The 21,319-nt window shown below is 37.5% G+C and overlaps 1 protein-coding gene across 14 annotated transcripts in view; it reads left to right on the top strand.

Annotated features, from left to right (window-relative positions):
• FER (FER tyrosine kinase) overlaps positions 1 to 21,319 on the top strand; it is a 153,020-nt gene that overhangs the window by 47,359 nt on the left and 84,342 nt on the right. For 10 of the 14 annotated variants that reach the window (XR_010994640.1, XR_010994641.1, XR_010994642.1 and 7 more), the window contains 2 exons: positions 780 to 902; positions 4,254 to 4,443. Coding sequence is in view for 11 of the 14 variants with exons in the window: in XM_068177444.1 (XP_068033545.1) it covers positions 780 to 902; positions 4,254 to 4,443 (313 nt within the window). In the remaining 3 variants the exon portion in view is untranslated. Of the gene's footprint in view, positions 1 to 779; positions 903 to 4,253; positions 4,444 to 5,718; positions 5,833 to 6,893; positions 6,981 to 7,957; positions 7,978 to 9,638; positions 9,918 to 21,319 lie in introns of those variants that run through there. The other 4 variants (XM_068177452.1, XM_068177454.1, XM_068177451.1 and 1 more) reach the window with 4 other exon arrangements.

Here is a 21,319-nt window from a genome sequence, read left to right as displayed (position 1 = left end):
AGGAAATAATATGTATGTGCTTATTTATTTTTAACAGATTGTTCTGACTTAACAATTTCTTGATTGGTACACATTTTAGAAGTTGTCATTATGTAAGCCATTTACATGCATTGTTTAGAATGCAAATGATGTTGTACATTCATGGATTTTTTTTTTTTTTTGTTATTGGAGTACTTACCGGGGTAATTATGAAGTGTTAGTAATGGTTTTAAAGTGTAATATCCCTTCTCTGTTAGTATTGAGTGGTTTTGTACTTTACTTTGAATTAACCAATACTAGAGATTGTAACCTAAAAAGGATAATTTTAAAGAAAGATACAATCATTATTGCAACAAAAGGTGATTATTTGTACTTTTACTATTTCTAAAAGTAAATACAACCCAACTACTGATTCTGTGTATTTATTTAACACATGCTTTATGAGTCAGAAGGCCTTTGTCTTTCTTAAAGCATCTCGTAAATTAGCAATATATTAGGAAGGTATTAATTCGTGGAATTCATTGCATATTCTAGAAAAAATATTTTCTTGGTAAGAGAACCTGCAGACAGGAGATCATTCTGTAACCTTATGTGTATACAGAGGCTCACATAGAATCTCTAACAATGCAGATTAGCAATGTAAAGGTCCAGACACACAAAAAAAAAGAAATATCACTAAGCACTGAGTAGCATAATCTAAAAATAATGCTCTTTTACATCTTCAGGAAAAAGATTACAATGTTTCCAGATACATACAGTTTATGCATTCACAGGTTGGGTTTCTGAAATCTGTTTTACAGGTTAAAAACAGTAATAGAAGAACTGATGCAGACACAGCAAACCCTTCTGAGCAAAGAGGAACTTGTTTTGGAACTAGAGAAAAAAATAGAAGAGTCATCTAAGACATGCGAAAAGAAATCTGAGTAAGTTGAAATATAAATTTCAAAATACAGTAGTTTGAGGGGGAAAAATGTCTGTAATGCAATTCCTAAAACTTAAGTGAGAAATAACCTTCACTAATCTTGTTCTGCTTTTGTGTTTAGCAATTACTATGAAAAACAACAGTAAGTTAGTTTCTTGTCTCTAAAATAAGCCTTGCCCACTGCAGACCCCAACTCATTGAAGAACTGAGCAGCTCTGTAAATTTAATTTAATTGTCATGGTTTGGTGTGGCTCAAGAGCTGGACCTTTCATTAATTCAATTTAGCTTGTTCAAAGAAGATGAGTGAGTTCAGTTGCCTTTCTGTTTTGCAGAATTCCTTGTGGAGGTGTAATTCTGTGGAAGGCTTTCAGAGTCATGTGCAATACTTTCTTAGGCAGTAAAATGTTTGCACCTTGTCAGGTTAAGTTCATTCTTCTTTGCATTTCCTTTACAGAAGTGTAAATGTAAAAAATGTGAATCTCATACCTTGTAGTACTGCACAGTAAATGCCAAATGTGAGAGATTAGTCAGTGTTTCAGTGTACCATAAATAAAACATTACTGTAAAGAATCATTCTTGGGGAACATCTTTAGGTTTTCTTCTACCTTTGGTTAGAAAAAATATTCACATACTCTTCAAAATTGATGTCAGTACAACAGATAAAGAAACCTTTTGTCTGTAGTGATATTTTTCTGATTCTTGTTGCAATCAATCTTAATCTTACTAATTTGGTCATAAATATTCATTTACAGTACCAGTAGTGAATTAGAATGCAAGTCCTTTAGGTAGTCTTTCATTCACTGAAGTGTTGATGCTCTTTGTTGATGGAACCTTGTCCCATGAAACATGGTATAGTATTTAATTCTCATCCAAAACTTTACTTATGTATCTATTGTTAGTGTTTCAAACAGATATTTTGTGTCCTTTCTTTGGTGAAGTTTGCACAGTGTGTTTTCCAATTTTAGGTTCTTGACCTGTCTTATTTGCTGTATGCTACTTAAAGGATAAACTATATTTGAACTAGTTGAGTTTGATGGGGCGTTGTTTGGTTTTTCCCCCTCAGTACTGTTTTCTTACCAGTTATTACTCCCTGAGAATAGTTTAGACCATCACTGTATTTCTTACTGTGTGAAGGCTTCTCTGACTGATCCTTTAGCAGATGTTTGTGGTGTTGAGGAGATAATTTCAGTTCAAATTGCACCAGTACCTGTTTGTCTTAAAAGGTAGGGAATCTGGCGTAGATGTCTAGCTATACAGTGAAGGCTTCCCTGAAATCATCCTTGTTCTGATTTGTCATTGCTCATGCCTGCCTCCAACAAACTCCCTTTTCACCTTTTAACTGCAGTGCAGAGTGATCAGGATGTTTCAGGATGTTTACTGTCCCCAGAATATCTTGTCCAACTCTTGGGTTTAACTATGACTGCATTAGGTCATACTTTATGTCAATGTCTTGGTACTGTTATCCTGGCACTAATATCCCTTTCCATCTTCAAAAGATGATATTACCTTCAACACAGAAAATACTTTAATTGTAATTTATATATGTATATGTCAAGCATACCATCTGCCCTTCCAACATGATAGCCTATTGAATATTTGGGTTTTGATTTAGTTCACGTTTTTACCACTTTCTCATATGTTGCTCTGATCTGCAGAGATCTTTCATAAAAGATCTCACTCTATGAAGTTGCTAGTAGCTATTACTAGCGACAAGAACTTTGCAGTTTGCACTCTGGCAAGCCACAGGCAAATAATTTTATAGATTCTAATTCCTCATGCATGACTGGAGCAGCAAGCACTGAAAGTTGGATTTGGGAAACCAAATCAGATTGTAATCCATTTTGCCACTGCTCAGAAAGAGACTCGCTTGTGAGTGACTTTTCAGAGTATGTCTTGTTACTGCTATGTCCTGATTAGTTGAAACCATTCTGTGTTTGGGGATGTCACTCCAACCAGTGTGTATTTGCCAAAGCCTTGCTGATAGTTGAAACCTCTTATTTTCACATGGTGATGCCCTTTTCTCTCATAAAGGAGACCAGGTGAAAGCACATTATCTTCAGGATAGCTTCAGAATAATTGTTCATTTGCTTCTCTGATGCTGTTAGATATGTGCAAATTCATGCCAAATCTCAGTTTCAGATCTGAGAATTGTGTCCGCATACCTCACACTTACCCTTTTTGAATGAAGGATCATTTTGCTGATGGTGAGGAGTTTTGCTCATTACTGACTTGATATAATACTCATCTATATGAGAATAATTTGTATCTTTTCCTGCCAAAGAGGACTTTATGACAGGTGGTTCCCCTGTTAATTTGAAATCCATTTGAATACTCAATTGGCTGAGCATCAGTTTGTGAAGGATCAATCCCTGTATGAACAACTTTTGCCTTTATTTTTTTCTTCAAGAATAGGGCTTGCAGGCGGACTTGTCTTCACGGGATTATCCTGAAGATCCAGAGTGACACAATACTGTGATTTTTCTTCGTATTGACGTCATTTTTCATTGTTCTGGTCCATTTACCTCCTTCAGCTGTTCTTGTAGACTGTGAGAACTCTGCATCTCCTGTAGACCACAGTCTCTGGGCACTGGTTGAGTGCTTTTAAGGGTGTCTGTATTATACTGTGGGTGATTCTATCTCTTAGGCATCTTCTGTCAGTCTTTGGTTTTGGTAGTTCTTTGGAATGATAGAGTCATTTGGGTACCTGCAGATACTCTTAATTGCATGCCCTTCAATATAATTTAATCACTACTGTCTCAAGTAGTCCCAAGTATGAGTGTTATTGAGAGAAGAACTATAAAAACAATCAGACGATGAAAAGTTGCTTTTAGCTCCTCATAAAGATAAATTTATTTAGCTTCATAAGACAGTTATAACCCAATCCAGAAATACTTACAGTGCAGAGGAAAAAAACAGATATCTCTTATGTGATGCCGTATGAATTTATACTGGATGTGAGGGGAGTTTAATATTGCAAATTATTACTGCAACAACTACACTGATTGGAGTGAATTTCTCATCACTTCAAATCATTATCTAAAATTTACTTATTCTCTAAGGGAAGGGGAACCCCAGTGTTTGTAAATTCAATCAAAAGTGAATGAAAACAGGAGTTCTGCCTATATTTATTAAACATGATTTTTGTGATAGAAGAGGATGCTTTTGTGATAGAGAGAAGAGAATGAGTGTTTGCTTTTATTATCTTGTTGCTTTGAAATTTTTCTAGAATTGCTTCAGCTTTGAATAAATGATTATGTTGAGGAATTGTCATGCTTTCTTCCCCCCAGCTTTTATAAAGCAAATAGACTATTTTGAATCATGCACATTGTTAAATTGTTATTTTTCTTTGCAGTATTGTACTCTTGCTGAGCCAAAAGCAAGCACTTGAAGAACTTAAGCATACAGTCCAGCAATTAAAATGCTCTGAGGCAAAGTTTGCAGCCCAGAAAGAACTACTGGAACAAAAGGTTCAAGAGAATGATGGGAAAGAGCCACCACCTGTAATGAATTACAAAGAAGATGCCAGATCAGTGACTTCTATGGTAAGTTTTACATCTGTTTTACTGAATTGTGTAGCCCTGACATTGTACTTCAGACCTGGGATCAGAGTATCAAGCTATTCACTGAGATGATTTAAAGTGAATGGTCTTCACTTTGCATTTTTGGAGACTTGTTTGGACAAGAAGTTCAGCTGTGTGATATTTTTTCTTTTTAAGTGGCAGTAACTCATAACAGTCTGTGTCTGGGGACTTGGATTCATCTTCTCTACACTTGACGCTTAGATTTTCATTACACTTTTTTTAAGAAAAAAATTTAATAAAGAAGAGTATTAACCCTTACATAGATTTAGTAAATGTGACTGAGTAGCTATTGGGAATTTCCTTGGCTGTGTTGAAGAAATAAATTTACAGTTGTAGGTAGAAAATTAACAGCAAAAGCTCTTGGAATTGCTGCACATGTTATGTAATTGAGAAATTAATTTCATGTACTGTAATTACTTTTTTCTCAAACAGAAATAAACATTGTTTTCTTTACAACTTATTTTTAAATGTTTGCATGCTCTTAATCATTAAAAGGAAATTTTTTTGGTCTGATGAGACCTCATACAGTTTAAGTAAGTACCTTACTTTGCCATATTTTGTGTGACTTCCTTTTCTCAGTTTTGTGCAGCTACGTGCAGAGTTTGTAGGCTACATAAAAAAGCAAACAAACAGTACCTGTTTACTAAAGGGACAAACAGTTTTTGCCTTTGTGTATTAGTTTTGACATGTAGGAGCTATTTGTGACTTTTTTTCTTTGAGGCTTAGCTTGACATTCTTTTTGGCCTCTGGGGCAGTAGCTCTATGAAATAATAATTAAATAGTTGTATATGGGGGGAGAGCTGTTTTTCTTCCTCTGTCTATTTGTGGAACTGATTCCCATTCTACAATTATACTTGATTGTCAGCATTTTCTTGCTTCCACTGCTGTTTAATATTTACAAGGCACTATGAGGTGGTTGTCATTTGCACTGGTACAAAACATTATTTTACAAAGCTTGTATGCTTGTCGTAACCTAGAAGGAGTTTAAAAAGTACAAAAAGATGAAGAAAGAGAAAAGAAGGATCAGAATAATAATTGCAAACGATTAGGAGGCTTGGAATCTTTTTGGGGCAGGCTATCTTGTTAGTTATTTAATACCACATCCTGTAGTAGTGCTAGTGATTAGTGTCTGCTAGTATTAGTTGAGATGATGAGTCTAGTCATAGGAATGGTACTCTTCCCCTTCAGCTCAAGATTACTGAAGTCTGCTTTTTGGTGTCTAAACCTCTGTTTCAGTGAGTGGGAGAAAATAATCCTGTGTGCTGAGCACAGGCCTACACAGGGCCAACAGGACAGAGACACGGCAGCTCCATCGCTGCCAGCACCATCTCACCTCCAGTGTCAACTTCAAGGTGTGAGGGCTCATCACCTCTAGTGTAGCCACTGTGGTGCCCCAGGGCAGATGGCACAGAGTGGCTGGTTCTTTGCTCAGGGCACGGTGACCTCTACAGGAGGGCAGGGGAAGGGGGAACATAGAGCCATGGGATGGTTTAGGTTGGAAGGGGCTTCCAAGATTGCCTTGTTCCAACCCCTTTCAACACCTTCCACTACAGCAGGATGCACCACTTTATAAAATATTGCCACTTTAACCCAATGCAAGGTTGCAGAGAAAAGGCATGAGAGCAATTAGAAAAGGGCCTAATGATGAGAGGCAGTCTGGTCAGCTTCTCAGGGAGAAGGTAAAATGGAAACAGGAAGTTGGTACAAAAGGAGGCAGAAATATTTAACGCATTAAGTGATGTTGTGTAAGCTGAAATAGAGGATAATGTGGGTTCTTGTTGTTTTATTTTTTAAACCAGTAAGTCAAATTTACTGTTAAGGCAATTTGAGAAAATAAATCAGGTATGCATTTGTATGCCAGGGATAATGTTGACATTCATTTTTAACATGGATTTTGTACTTTAAGTAACTTGCTCTAGTTTCTGTAGTTCCATCTGGCCTATGTTATCTGAGAATTTGGAGTGCCTTCACCTTTTATGAAAATAATGCAGATTATTCAAGCTACCTTGCAGAGAAGACCTGTCTTGAAGTGTGATGTGTTAAGCTCCAGCTGAAGAATAAATTGTTCAGGATTACCATTTTCCATTCTTCTTCAAGGCAAAGCTTGCCAGAAGGGCTAAGCCACTCTTGGATATGCACACTTATTTTGCGGGTGCCAGATGTGGAAGTCCTTGTCTTGTACAGGAGACTGAATGGGACTGAAAACAGGGTTAACTGTGAAAGAAGGCATCTTTATTTCCACAGCTAAGTCAAGTTCTGCATGTACTGGATACAGCATTTACATGCAGGCCATTAGTACTGAGGCTGCCTTGGGATCAGCACACGTTGCCCCAGAAGGAAATGGTCATCATCTACTGCAGCCTGCAATGGACCCTGTTCATTCTGCTGCTCATGCTATTTTTTTCCCTTAGGACCTGAAGGAGCTCCTGCACCTCAGTAAGGAATTCTACCAGCTTTTGGACTTGAAAAAAGGCAGGAGCTAAACATGCCTGATGGTGTTGGTGTTGTCCCTGGTTTCCGAGAAGGGCTTTGAGGTGATCGTTAAATGATTTGATGCTTGTAATGTTGGATAAGCCCTTACACCTGGGCTACACAGTAGAAGTGCTGAGAGGTAGTGCAGACTCTGGGGCATTTTTCCCTCACACAGCCTTTCCTTCAGCTGGTTGCTCCACTGAGCCAGAAGGAGTCAGGTCTGTTGTCTCTTCACACGGAAGGACCACTGCTGTCACCCTGCAGTGGAGCAGAGAGGATTAAGGTGGTGTTGGGTGGTCACTGTCAGTACTGGAGGTGTCTCCTCTCTCACAGCTTGTGCCAGAGTCATGTTCCCGACAGAGCAAGACTCTGCTCAGGTGCTGGAACTTCTCCTCTTTTAGACTAAGACTTGTTCCCCTTACATCACTATCTGCCAATGTGAAGAGTCAGCCTCCATCTTTCTTATGAGCTTCCTTTAAGTACTTAAGGGCTTCATCAAGATCTTTGTGGAGATCTTCTTTTCCTTCTCCAGGCTGAACAACTCCTCTCTCAGCCTGTTGTCATAGGAGAGGTGCTCCAGCGGTGTGATCCTGTGGCTTTCCTCTGGGCTTGTTGCATCTCTTTCTTGTCTTGAAGACCCAAGACCTGGGTGCAGTTTTCAAGATGGAATCTCACAGGAGCTAAGTAGAGGGAACAAGTCACCTTCATCATCCTGCTGCTTACGGTGCTTTGAGTATAGCCCAGGATGTGGTTGACCCTTCAGGCTGCAATTGCATGGTGTCAGCTCGTGTTCAGCTTTTTGTCTACCAGCACCTCGGCATCCTTCTCTGCAGGGCTGGTTTTGATGTGTTCTTCTTTCTCCCAGTCTGTGCTCATGTCTGGCATCACCTTGACCTGGCAGTCTTGACTATATCTCAAGATGGAAAAATAATACTCTCATGGGTTGTTTCTGTAAATAAACATAGTAGTGATTTTTAAAATGGGATTTTTTTTTTTGTTTTAGTAAAACTCCTTAAAAATATAGGGCTGTAAAAGATCAGAAACTAAATGCTTTTGCTGCTGTTTGCTCATCCTGGTATCATTCAAGAGGATGGCTATTTCTTCAGCTATGAATTCGTTAAGTTTTCTCCACTTTTTCTGAGAGCAGGTCACCTAAATGTTACTCTGATATGCTTGAATATGGTTATTTATTCCTCTTCAGGAATTAATTGTAAACACTTGTTTTGCAATTTTTTTCCCCTAAGAATTAGAAAATCATAGTTGGCCTGTTTTGTCAGCATCCATATGAAGCAAATTTTCATGTCCTCAAGTCACAATTAATTTTTTAATTTTGTAATTTAAAATTTAAAAGAGGGATATGCAAAGCAATTATGTTTCATATCTCCTAAGTATTTATAATATGAATAGAGCCAATTTAATGGTGGAATAGTTTGCAAATGGTATTGTTTCCCTTCTCTTACATTAGGTAAATGTATAATAGAATGCTAACAAGGAGTGAAATTCTGAAACGCTGTTAGATATGTTTTCATAGAAAGTGTAATGTTATGTTTATTAAGTTAGTTTCCTTGTTCTTTTTTGCCTCTATTAACTGTAGGAAGTTTTGTATTCTGTTAGTGTCTTCAATATGGTTTGTTTTAGTCAATATATTTTTGAAGTATATTTGCCATGTATTGGTAGTCATGTACTCATTTAAGGAAGAAAAGGAAATTGCCAAACAATTCTCTTTTTTCAATTAGGATATAAACAAGAATGAAACAGAAATTTCTGAACATTGCATTTAATAGTTTTGTCATTTTATTTGGAAAAATGAAACGTTTTATTGTCACTAGCAGTTATACTTTTCTACTGACTTATCCATGCAAGACAGAGATAATTATAATGCTGATGGCTCTAGAAGTTTAAAATCTTATTTTTGAGCCCCTTAGAGTTGTGCATTTATGCCATTCACTATGTTAATGGGAGATTTATAGTTCACATTTTCTTCTGTACTTAAAGTATGGAGATACTAAAAAAAAAGCTAGTTGTTCCTTGTAAACAGATACATTTTGACAAAAATGTAGTAGTATCCAAAGTGTTATGTATTATGTCCTTCATAAAATTTAACTGGAAGGTACTTGAGCTAACTTTTCCACATTTTGGTGTTCGGTCAGTGGATGTATGGCCTGTCATTTGTCTTGAGTTACTTAAGGTGTATTTTTGCTGTTAATATGATCAGCAAAGCATGGCAGTTGTCCATGGTAATTCAAATGAAGAAAACAACAGCAACAAAACTTTTATATGTCTGATGATCAGGTTAGAGATAAAAACATCATTAATTTTTGAATATTACAGTACAGGTAAACATTTACTCAGGTAATTACATACAATTATGATAATTTGCATTTAATGGTAAAGCTTTAAACTTATAGCATAAGTGTTGCCTTGGAAATTGTTACAGAATAGGAGATCTTCAGGGAGTTCTTAAACCAGGTAATAGATTCAGTTAATATAAAATAGTAATTAATTTTATTTAGCAATTATATAGTGAAATCTTTGTGCCACTTTAATATGTCTTCTTCTTTTTCCTTACATGGTAAAAAAAATTATGAAGGCATAAACTCATGACTTTTAAGAATATGTGTTTGAAATTACATGCTGTTCTCACTGTAGAAGTGTTTAATGTAGATTTATTTTGCATACTGCAGCATTTTCCTGGAGCTGGTTGACAAAACTGAGACTTGGTGTGCAAACTGTGCAACACTTGAGACTCTTGTCAGCAGGTGGAGCTCGGTGCCAGAAGACTAGTTATGACTGAATAAGACAAAGCTTTTAACATGGAGTCTTGAGAGATACCCAGGGCAGAAGCAAGCTGAAGCACCATGGTACAGCCATTGGGATGTTGTAATGCCTTGTGCCAGTAGAGTTCCAGGCTTAAAACTGTACACAGCAGAAAATGGTTTTATCTGTTCTAGCATAATTACTTGGGGAGAAAAAATACAGAAGTTTACCTCATATTTAATCACTTTTGTTGTTTGTTATTCCTTTTTAAAAGGCTTCAGAGATGTTATCCTTAGTGATTGCTTTAAAAGTGAGAAAAAACAGCTTTTAGTGAAGGTTGTGGTAATTAAAAAATTAGATCTCAGTCATGATGGAAGGAAAAAAATACTAAGTACATGAACAGAGCTGAACTGCTACTTTATTTGTTTATAAATTATTCTACCTAATGTGAATGTTTTATCTTTCCATTTTTGCTTTCTAGAATCCAAGATTTGGTGCTCTAATTAGTATGATCTATAAACCAATAGCCAGAGTTTTCTTCCGCAGGTTTGGATTTGAAGAGAATGTGTTCAGAACTCTCACTAAAATAGTAATTGACAAATTTAATCAATTTGTATGTTTTGATTTTTTCATTGTCAGTTACACAGATATGAAAGAGGCTTTGCAGGAATTTGCGATTTCATTAAAGATGCTTCATTGAATACATTTTAGATGTTGGATCACAAGGTCCTGAAGTGTAATCTACTGAGAGAACTACCACACTCTTGGGGGTTCCTTTTCCCCTGCTGTGTCAGACTATGCAGGTTCTTTATTTTGAAATAGATGCAAGGAAGTGATTGCCTTCTGTGACAGGCTGTTGCAGCAATTGCAGAAAGTGTAACAATAGAGATAAATTTGTCATTTTTCTTACTGATTCAGTAGACACATTCTTATGCACTGTAATGCATCATCAAACATCTCCCTTATCTGTCCATGTAAGTAATTCTCTACTGATTTGAAGCTCATGACATTTATATAAAACTAAGATTGTATTACAGCATGGTAGGGGAGCCCGTCACAGTAATTTGGTTTATATATTTACAAATTTTGAACACTTCCGCTGTATTATTGCAAGATTTTAACTTTCTTGTTAATAGACCCAAGGCCAGAGTTACTCTGTGCCGCATTGGTATCCTTATCCTTTCTTTTATTTTAGTCTCTGCTGAGGAAGTGCTGCCAGTGCAGTGATACTATAGAAATATTTGTCTATTTATTCATAAAACACCTGGAAATAAACAGTTTTATTTGATGGTTGCCTGGACAGCTGAAGTTCAGTTTTGTTAATGGTCACTTTCCAAGCTTGCTGGCTTGGGCCTGTGTTTCTGGTTTACAGCCAGAATTTGACATGGATCGAAAGTGCCCCAAATGTCAGATGCTTTTAAGAAGTGTGGAGAGGAAGAATTTTATTCATCTTTCTCTCTTAGTGAATATGTTCTAGCTTCTGTTCCTTCTTTTTGTAAATCCCAACTGCCTGATGGACATATATCAGAGGAAGAACAATACAAAATGAGATACTAAGGTAGTAGGCAGATAAAATCAGTCATACTTTGTCCCACTGACTGGTCCAGAGTTTACAGGATGAGAGGTCAGTGGAGCTGTCAAGACTCTTGCCACTGAACATGTCTAGAAACTTCTGAAGTAGAAAGCTGGACTAAGTTCACACACTAAGGCTGAGAACCTAAGCATTTCTTATGGTTAGCATATTAGCTGTCAAAAGCGTGTTGAGAAATAACCTGCTTTTGGGGAAAAGTGAAATAAGAAGTATCAGCAAAATTTTTGAGGAATTGAAGTAGGTGGATCATTCACAGAAACAGAACTCTTTAGAATATTTGAAGTCCAGAATTAGTTTACCCTCTCTGTATGAAGGAGAGTTATAAGCACTTGAGATAAGTACCTAGATCTCTCTTGAACTGCCAAAAATATTTCAAAAGCTTTCATTTCTTCCTTGAGGAAACAGGCTTCACCATAGTAGTGTTGCAGAACTGCATACCCACTGGCAATTTGTTATTTCAGTGTGAATCTTCTCTGTGGATTAAGAAAGCTTCACACAGAAGTTTCCTTTCAAACAGAAATCACATACTGGTAATCCAGCATATGTTTCTCTCTCTGTGCTGGGAGAAAAGTACTAATTCTTTGCCAGAATCATCATCCTTGCCTTCTTGCATCTTTTTCATAGTGATGGGACAGAATTAGTGTGATTGCTAACTTCTCATAGCCTCTGGGCAACACACAGGAAGAAATGTGATAGAATTTGGATGCTTTAAATCACTTCTCTGCTTTTCTCTCTTCCTTTTTAAGTGGCTGATTAAAAATACCATTGTCCTTAAAGGCAATTATTATGCTTCTAAAACTCGTAAAATCTGCTGTAAAATAATCGTTGGAATTAGGATTTATGGTTTTAATGGAGTGTCACTGGTAGTGTTTCTGCCAGATAGAAGTGTATGATTTTATGCTTAGCTTCTTTTTTTTTTCTGCCATGTGGGGAAGTTCTTGCCTGCTACAGACTTGAGAAACCAGAATGGTTTCTGAAAACCAGTTTTCAGACCACTGTCTTTAACTTACAGAGCTATTTTTTTGTTCTCCTTTTTAGTTTTTGGTTTTTACTGTTGGTGGTTTTTAACAGTGGGGTAAGTAAAATAGTGTGTTTCAGATAATACTTTTTTTTTTTTTTTAATCATGTAGCAATCAGATAGGTGCAAAACCTTTCTGGTCAGTTGAGGATCCAGGTGCCCGAACTTCAGCACTAATGCCCGATTTTACATTTCTTAAGGTATCCTGCCTGTGACATGAAGCTATGACTCAAGTCTTCCAGTCCCATGTAGTGTCTTGGATAACCTAGGCCGTAAAGAGCACTGGATATTAATATTCAAACAGGTTAAGCCTCTTTTCCAACAGACGTTGTGGTTCTTTGTTCAAAATAGTCTGTAATGGTAGGGAAAATTAAAGTTCTGTGTGAGATAGTGGTAGTCACTGTAACCTTTCAAAAATTCCAGGATACTTATCTCAATTTCTTTTTAGGGAGGTACAGAAGCAGGTCATCAGAAACTTAATTTCTCTTTGGCTGTTGTGTTAGGGTAATGTGAGAAAGTCAGTGACATTTGCATGAAGATAATAGCAGATATCCAGGAGTTTCTGAAACTGATGTCCTCATTCTAGAGAGGAAAGAAAGCTTGGAGTATCATAGCCAAGATGCGTGGAAATTTGTCATTCTTGGAAAATGATTGAAAGTCTTTACTTTTAGGACACTGTAGGATTTTGTGGACCAGAAGCAGGCTTGTTTTCTGGAAATTACTGCAAAGTATTTCTGCAAGCCAAATAATTTTTTAAATCTGATTTTTTGGTCAAGTTTCTGAAAAAAGCAAGATTTGGTGTTTTCTAGAAGCTAGAGTATCAATTAATATAGATTAGTAAAAGTAGGGGGAAAGAAAGAAAAAAAGAACGAAACCAACTACAGGATGGAGTGGCAGAGCTAGATGTTGGTAGCTCCAGAGGCAGCAGAGTGTTTAGTCAGGTTCAGAGTGTGCCTAGGAGTCCTATCAGGAGCAAAAGAGGTCAGGGACAGTGCTGAGGACAAGACTATCATGTGGGTCCAAAGTCTGTCCAGGACAGACCAAACATAGGATTGGAGAAACGTACAGAATGTAGTATAGTCCTACTCATGTAGGACTCATCCAGGACAAAGGGCTGGAGACAGAGTAGTTATCAGTATAATTTCATGAGACAGTATTTCTGTGAGACTGTGGCTCATCATCATGAGACTGACTTCATCAACACATGTTGCCACGGTGGTAAATTGAGTGCTAAATCAAAGCATAAATGGTATAAGAAAAATACAGTATAGAAGTAATATAGCCTGAGCTATATCTGCTATTTTTTTGTTTCTGATGTGCCTCAGAATGACTTATTTTATTTCTAGATCTTGGCTATGAATACTAAGATGAAATAAAATCACTTAATGTTTGGCTTTATATGTAATACAAACTTCTGTCATTCCCCTTTAGATTAAATTTACCTAGTTTTGCTAGAACTCTGTAACAATGAAGACTTTCACAATATCTAGCTGAAATTATCTCACTCTGGAAAAATGTAGCATTTACTCAGCAATTGCTATAAAAATGAAAACAAAGAACTGTTGGTAGGAGAGAGAGAAAAATGGAAACACATATATATTGGTTTGGGGTTTGGGGGGATAAAATGAGAAGCTTGACAGTCTTGACAGTTTCTGTATCATGTTGACCTGAAATTTTTGTCTTCTGTGCTAGCTGCTGTTTAGAGCAGTTGAACATGGTGATTGTTTTTACTGAATTCAGTGTAATGCAGTGAGTGTTGCAGTACAGAAGGAGCTGATGTGACTGAGCTGGCCAGCGATTGTAAGGAAAGAGGATTTTTATCTGACTTAAGTGAGGGGAGATGTATTTGGAGAGTTCTAAAAATGAAAAGGTTTAAAAGTAACTTCTGAGCTAGAAACAATGAAACCAACAAACAAAAAAAAAAAAAAGTAACTTCTGGTTTATAAAACCAGAAAAGTTAAAGAAGTAATTCTGGGTTTAAAAAAACCAAAAACCTTTTAGGTAGGTATTTTGTTAGTCTGAAAGGGAAGCACGCATCCTCAAGAAAAATCAAAGTTCAGTGCAGCTGATAAAAATTCAGTTTTCTAATGTCAATTTGTTGGCTATTATAGCATAAAGGGGAGATGATGTTTTCTCTGTAGGGGGTGGGGAAAAGGCAAACCTGCGAGTGGGAATTGTGAACATTTCCTACCTTGTAGGAGGATCCTGTTACAATGTGGTTGTGCCCATTTAAGGGTGATTCAAGTTGATGACAACTACATAGGGACCATTTATGAAGGAATGATTTGTTTTAGAGTAAGTTTTGTACAGGCAAATGAAGCAACTTTTTGACAAAAATGCAGCTGTTTTATTCTCAGGCTGTTTTGTAGTATGCAAAGCTGTGGCTGTGTTTCGGTCTGCTTCAGACTGCTGCTGCTTTTTGTCCATTTGAACTTTTCACTCCGTAGGAATTTTTATATATAACATGTAAATTAACACTGGTTTTCTAGATACTTGTTTGTACAATTTGATCTTGATATTAAGTGTCTCAGGAACTGTGTGACAATTAATTTGTAGCTTTATAACATGTAACAAAAATAGTGAGGAAAATAGGGTTTTCAACCAACATGAATAAAGTATTTAATAAGTTATTTTCTTCAACATACCTTTTAAGTTGATGCATTGAATAATGTATAACTATACCCATAAACTAGAAATTATTGATTTTTTAGGGGAAGGGGGGGTGTGGGTGCAAAAGGTATTTCTTCTGTAACAGAGGAGACTGGTCTTTGATTCAACAAGCAGCTTGAGCATGCCAGATAAGTACAGCTTATGAACTTTGAGGGAACACTGCTCAGTTGTTCAGACCCTTTTTAATAAGTAATGATTGAAATAAAAAAAAAAATCTATTGCCTGAACTAATAACTCAAGGTCTTTGCATTTCTGTAGAAGAAGTGCTTATTTATTTTACTTCATCATGCTAGATAAAATTTATGTACCTTGGCTTAAATAGGATTGAAGTCTTTCATTTGGTACAATTACTGAGACTTACACACTGACTCTGTCCTTCATGTTTATGTTGATGATATTTATATTTACAAAATAGTCTTGTTTGTGTCTGATTTGTAGTGGTGATCTGTGCATGAGTTTAGTGGACCATAGGCTTTACTCAGAGTTGAATTTGAACACTGCCAGTTTTGAGGGTTTGCATTTTTGTTGTTCTGTTGTTTAAATTGGCCGATATTTGTTGTTTTGGCACCCTGCAAAGATTACTCATTAAGTCTACCTCAGTTATGGTGCTCAAGTTCTGTTCAAGCTGTCACAAAGTTGGTCTATCATTTTATCTATTAACATGCAGGCTGATTTGTGCATAAACAAGTATTTGTCAAAATCAAAAGCAAACATCATATTCTGACTATCCTGCCATACAGCTGTCAGACAGAAATACCTGATCAGATTTGAATCTAGGCATACTGCAAGCTCTTTACAGTTATGAAAGTTTCAGTTTTATTGTTTAACATGTCTAATGTAAATGTGGATCCAGCTAAGAACCTGTCATGTCCTATTTGACTGAAGCTCTTCAGGGTCAACTCCATGAAACTTTGTTTTATTGTGACAAAACAAATGCATCCTCTCACAGCATGATTTTCCAAACAGGTTACAATCACCAGTCCATATTTAGTAACACTGTTTATTGAGAGAAGAAAAGAGACTTCACATCCTGCCTGATCACTTAATATGTAATTGATGCTTGACTCAGCATTTACCAGGTGGTTTCATTAGAGCCAGTCAGTGAGTCAGCTCGTGCCAGTTAATGAATTATAAGAGGAATCTTGATTAGTAGATCACAGTGTGTAGAGGGCAGAAGTGAAGAAAAGATACTTTGTACCAGTCAGAACAGTGTGATGGCAAACATAAGGACAGTGCCTCTCTGGTACAATGATGTAGTGGTTGGCTGGGGAGACAGGATTTTTCTGCTGCCTGTAAGAACTTTCTTTGAAGTTAGGGAAAAATTTGGTGGTTTCCCCACCTCATCCCCCTAGAGAATAGTGTTTTCTGTAGGTTGGCCTAGACCTCTGCTGAAGTTGGGCTGCAGGTCCCTGCCTGAAGCCTGGGATCTTGCAGCTATCAGATGTTTAATTTTTGGTGCTTTGTGAACCATAGGAGGATTTATGAATTTCAAGATCATGCAATATAGTGATGCTGTTCTTCTCTGTTCTTTACATGTTGACTTTTGTCTACTGCTTCCCCAACAGCTGTTCAGGGTAGAGCTGCTTCAAGACATCTAATCCCTTCCAGGAACCAGACTTTCTTGACTTAAATGCCTATGATCTGGACTCCACCACTAGCTTTGTAAAGCACTTCTCTTTAGCAGTATTACTGAGTGTAAATGTGGCTGAAAACCAACCAAATCCATCAGTGTTTGAAAATATTTAATGAGATCTGAAAAGACTGTCATTCCTCCTGTTAGTGAGTATTGCATTCTAACTGAAATAATTTACCAGTGTAGTAAGTGCGGACACTAACAAATGCCATAGTTAGTTCATGCTATGTTGTTATGGTTTGATGCTGGCGCAATGCCAGCGCCCCTATGAAAATGCACCTTTCCAAATAATTGCTGTGAGATGTGATCAGGAACAGAGCAGAGCAGGCCCAAGCCTAATAACAAAGAAAAGAACTTTATTAATTTACTACTACTATAAAACTACAAACACTGAATCTCGGATGAAGACCTTCCAAAACACCCCTCTTCCTCCTACCTAATTTTCAATCAAAGCTAACATGAGACACCACCCAGGATCCTGATCAAGTTGCCACCCTTCAGATAATCAAATACTCAGTCTTTTAAGGGAGACAGGAGTCTCTCCTGTGCCACAGACCCCCCAGGAAACACAATTGCCACCCTTGTGTTTCCATGTCACACATGGCAACCACCCAGAAAAAATCTGCCATGGTGACACTCTCCTTTCCATGTCACAGTGCTCTCACCACCGTACATGGACAGACTGCTCATAGGGCTCCTTTAAGCTGTGGACCAAAAGAGACAACAGTTCAGTTTCTCATTTTGGGACTACAGTTCCCCCCATTTTCCCCTGAGGCCGAGAGTCCAAGAACAAAGATTTTTTTCTCCTCTTCTTCTTCCTCGAAGACAGAGGGCCTTTCCACACTTTCTTCAACTTTCCTCTGTTCTCTCCATTCCTCTGTTGGTAGTCACTAAAACAGGTCTCTTAGCTCACCAACACACCCCCCTAAGTGCAGCCTCTGTTAGGAGAATTTGGTTCAGTCTATGGCTAACAAGAAAAGTCTAATCACAAGCTACTCCATCATCTCCTTCCACTCAAAAATTTCTATCATTTCAGATCCCGGACTGTCTCTCTTCTACTTCAAATCAAGGAGGAGTAATATTTTACAAAGCCTTCATTTCCCAGAAAAAGGTTAAAAGTTCAGACTCCCTGGACGGCTGATATCTCTGCCCAGCAGCCGATTCCCAAGGCCAAGGCTGGGCACCTTCCTCCCCATCTCCTTCTCCTCCACGCCGGCAAAGTTACAGGTGCTGTCCGGCCTCTCTGTCTCTTCCCTCTGGGGAGGGGGGACGACAAAGACATCTCCGCTTCTCTCCACCCTTCCGTCCACAGGAGCTGGCTCGGTTCCAGTCCTTCTACCCCTCAGCTCACCTCGACCAGGCCTCATGGCTTCTCCTCCCCCACCCAGCCCCATGGCTGGGCAGAGGAGATCTGCACAGCACCCTGACGGGAGCCAAAGAGAATGAGCTCTTGGAAGTTCTTGCTTTTAACCCCCTGTGTTCTCAGAGGCGTATCCCTATCTTCAGTGGTCCCTCCAGGTGCCAATATCCAAACTTGACCACTGATTGGTTTGACCCAACTTCTTGAAAAAATCACTTCCATGTCAAGCCACAACATATGTTTATAAATACTGCATTTAGATATATTTTGGACTGACTAACTCTTAGCTGGCATAGTTGGAAGCAGCATGGTACTGCTGCAGGGTACATCATCCAGTTAGATGATTCAGTTGTCTTCCCGTGTCTTCTTCAGATACAAAATGCTGAACTCTAAAGAGATGCAGTCCTCCTTAGAAAACCATGTTTTGGATGGAACCTTTGCTTGAGTTGAGGTCAGGCAAATTTTATTTTCTTTTAGGAAGAAACCTAGGAAAGTTATATCTAGGAAGAAACCTCCAAACTCCTTCTCAGTGACCTGTTACCTTTGTTCTGTATTCCCTGTACTTTACTTGAGTGTCTTTTAACTAACCTCCATGGAAGAAATAAATTACCTGCTTGTAGTTCATAGCTTAATTTTCTTCTGTGCTGACTTACAATTGCGCACCAACAAACTGCTGTATATGAGATCACAATTTGTCAAGCTATTGATGCCATTGTATTTAGTGAGACCAGAGGAGCTTTGCCTGTGCAGATCTGGAATAACAGAATGAGAACTGTTTTTGTTCTTTGTTCGCTGCTGAAATGGGACTTGGCTTCCTGTCTGGGAGTTTTAGAGTTTTAAAATAACCGACTCAGGTTGTAATGATAAAAGGAGAATGGTCTGTGCTTCTCAGTCTGCAGGGTGTGTAAGTATATGGATTTCTGGCAAGCCTGTTACTGTTATTTTAAGTTTGTGGCTAGTAAAGACAATTTCCAGTTCCAGATGGCATTCTTTGGCATGCACACTGCTCTTCAGGAATCAGTCAACATGCTTGTGGTAGCTGTGTGTGATCTTCATCACTTCCTTACTTCAGCTGCAGACTGTTGCAGAGAACATGAGGAGTTGAGGTATTTTGGATATTTTTTTGCAAGACTTTATGCTAACCAGTCTGGATCCTTGTGTAAAAATGTCCTGGACATTGTGTTTGTATTTGCTGGATCTGCTGAGTTTATTGTGTTGAGAACGGTATGCATAGCTTAGTTCTTCAGGCATTTTCACTGGAAAATTTTGCATGCCTCTTCTGAAATGTAGCCTAGAAGTTCTTCACCTGTGGCTTTTTGTTATCAGCCCACAGAGTGATGACTCTAGTTCTTTGTGTTAGGCCAATAGTTGTAATAAAGTTCTATTGGTCCTTGAGTAATATTTACCAGTTTGAAAAGTCTGATGTTAACTTTTTAAAAACTGAAGCTAACTACTGTACACCTAAAACTTCACCATTCCATTGAGGAAGTGCCATTACAGAATACTGTAATTTTTTAACAAGTGCCAAAACTACTCTCTACCTTTATACTTGTTTTTGTGAATAAATGAGTGTATGAAAACTTCAGGACATAAAATTTATTTCCTATGCTAATTCCAATCTCTAGTGGAAGAATACTGATTTTTCGGTTGTTTTTTTATCACAATCTAGTTAAATAGAGATGCAGTTTTCCAAATAGGAGTAATGCTGCAAAACAGTTGTTTATCTAGAAAAAAAATCAATTTATTCCATTACCTTAGCAAGAATTTTCATTCTAGCTCAAGTTTTGTTTTGTTTTTTCTTTATTAACTTGAAAGGGGGGTGGCAGGATCAGTCTTTTTGTGCATAGATGCATATAACTGGTTCGAAAATATATTTCAAGTTGAAGACTTTACCACTTCAAATGGCAACTGCAGTGTTGATCTTGATTAAAACTCTGGGGCAGCATCAAACACTACTAAATTTCTCTGTTTTTCTGAGAATTCTGATCATAAAAACCTGAAACTATTTCAACTGGATGTATGCAGTATTAAAGAATAAAATTAGCCTTTTTGATAAAAAATTCTGAATGGAAATCGTTTATGGATGCACATTTATTCACTGCTTTTTGATTTGCGGGTCTGAGTTTTCTTGAAGCAGCAGCAGCAGTACAGCCTGAATAAGCATGTTGTCCTAGCAGATGCTGACCTTCACCAGCAGCCAGTTCATCATACTATTGGTTTATTTCATGCCATTGGTTTTTTGAATTATTAGCTGCCACTGGATGTAAGATGTTGACTTTCTTGCTTTTGTGAACATTAGATACTGCAGTACAACTATGAGTAGTCAGTGCAGTCTGTTTTATGTTCTTCCATTGCAACTTCATGAGCTTACACAGAATTATAGCAAGAGAGAACTTGTATGTTTGGAGATCTGTTACTGTGATGTGGTGTTGTAGATGTCGGTGAACCCAATGGGAAGAATGATGATGTCTGACTTATTTCAGAAGGCTGAATCATTTCTTTATTATAATTATGCTATCATACATTAATATACTATATAAAAGAGGATACTAAAAACTACATGCTACTCTCTCTAACTATCACATCTAACTCACAACTTGTGACCCTGTTCTCCAGAGTCCAGACACAGGTGGATCTGATTGGCCATCAGGCCCAAACAATCCACTGTGATCCAACCAGGCATTCGCTCTCGGTAAACAATTCTCCAAACACATTCCACAAGAGAAAAACAAGGAGCAGAAATAGAAATTGTTTTCTCTTTCACTTCTCTCTGTGCACCTTTATAAAAATCCTGAGAGAGAGAGAAATGTTCTTGCCACAATGTGGCAATGGCAACCAAGGAAGAGAAGGACCATGCCTGAAAAGGTAGTTCCCTTTCATATATAGTAAGTGCCATACAGACTGAAATTTGATAATTTTTTATTATTTGAAACATGTAGAATTATTTTTTGAGAATTAATAATTTTTTGTACAGGCAGTTAATAATGGCATTGTTCATTAATAACAGTGCCCTTGAAATCAGTGAAACAGTTCATATCTGAAAATCTACACACAAGACTGAGGCTTTTAAAGGATGGAGGTCTTAATTTTCCCTGTTATATGTTTCCAAAGTTAAATAAGATAATAGCATTTAAACTTATTTTTAAAAAAGCATTTATTTGTTCTAAATTTATCCATAAGCTTTCAAAAGTCTTAATTAGTTTGTTAAATTGCCTTTATTGAAATCAGGTGTCATTTACTTGGCATCATTATGTGATCAATGAATGGAGGTGTTTTGGGGTTTAGTGGTGTAGAGATAGAGTCATTAAACAGAGAAGGAATACTTAATTTCAGGGG

The sequence above is a fragment of the Anomalospiza imberbis genome, chromosome Z, assembly GCF_031753505.1.
Source record: "Anomalospiza imberbis isolate Cuckoo-Finch-1a 21T00152 chromosome Z, ASM3175350v1, whole genome shotgun sequence".
Classification (NCBI taxonomy): domain Eukaryota; kingdom Metazoa; phylum Chordata; class Aves; order Passeriformes; family Viduidae; genus Anomalospiza; species Anomalospiza imberbis.
Note: the sequence above shows the minus strand (reverse complement) of the source record. Positions and strands in the feature narration are given on the sequence as shown.